Here is a 1,009-nt window from a genome sequence, read left to right as displayed (position 1 = left end):
CCCTGCTCACCTCAAGTACTGCCGGCTACTGGAGCACTTGCAGAGATCATTGATGTGGGAGAGGCAGACAAGGCCATCAGGGCAGTCATAGCAGGCTAGGGCTGATAGAAAGCACGTGGTCTTGCACTTGATGCACTGGCGTTCATCATCCGGGAGCAGCTCAAAAGCTTCTCGCTCAGCTTCAGTGATGCCCTGGGGGTGTTCATTATATAGAACCAGAACAGGGCTGCAGAAACCCCTAACTCAGCCACCACTGAGCTCCACATAAAAGACTCAAATCTGTGCTAGGAGCTATGAAGGAGACAAAACTCCACAGATCACACTGCCTCTGTGAAGTCCAGACTCTCAAAGCTGGGTAATCATATGAAGCAGGGTAAGATCAATGTAGGTTGAGAGGAAGAAAAATCAGGTAAGTTTCAGATTAGCAGAAAGGGCCTTAGGGGTGAAGAAGGTGAGGAAAATGTGGACCAAGGCACCAGAGAGATGGCAATATGTGGAAGTGGCCAAGACAAGTGTCGTGTACTGGGGAATAATGCTAGCTTCCAGGCACTCAGTGCCCACTGTGCTCTAGGCACTGTGCTGGCTGCTTTAGCAGCACACTGCATACACATCTACAACTTAAGAGAAATAAACTCTATGTGCTTGTATCCAGTGTTTAAAGTTCCCAACCTAAGCCAATGACTTTACTGTTGATTAGATGAAGAAAAAGCAATCCACTCCAAAAATGGAGGAAAAGCCAGCTATCTTGGAGTAACTGAAAGACAAGATAATGCTATACATTATGAGCAATTTTGGGGATTTTAGAGAGAAATTTTGATTCTAACAGTTTTTGTCTTCTGTACTGACCTAACTTCTGTGTAAGTCCATTGCACATTACAAATCCCACCCTGCCACAGATGTGCTCTGCACATTACAAACCCTGCTCATATGAGTCCATTGCACATTACAAATCCAGCTGTGTTGATATAGAGTAAATTATTTAAACCTCTCTGGGTTTCAGTTTCCCTAT

General features: G+C 45.0%; 1 protein-coding gene across 1 annotated transcript in view; it reads right to left on the bottom strand.

The window, feature by feature from the left end:
- Nucleotides 1–1,009, bottom strand: part of KDM5C (lysine (K)-specific demethylase 5C) — a gene marked incomplete at its 3' end in the record, with an annotated part of 30,559 nt that overhangs the window by 7,546 nt on the left and 22,004 nt on the right. The window contains exon 13 of the mRNA XM_010852721.1: nucleotides 11–192. Coding sequence (XP_010851023.1) covers nucleotides 11–192 — 182 coding nt within the window. The remainder of the gene's footprint in view (nucleotides 1–10; nucleotides 193–1,009) is intronic.

The sequence above is a fragment of the Bison bison genome, unplaced genomic scaffold (genome assembly GCF_000754665.1).
Source record: "Bison bison bison isolate TAMUID 2011002044 unplaced genomic scaffold, Bison_UMD1.0 scf7180017852474, whole genome shotgun sequence".
Lineage (NCBI taxonomy): Eukaryota > Metazoa > Chordata > Mammalia > Artiodactyla > Bovidae > Bison > Bison bison.
Note: the sequence above shows the minus strand (reverse complement) of the source record. Positions and strands in the feature narration are given on the sequence as shown.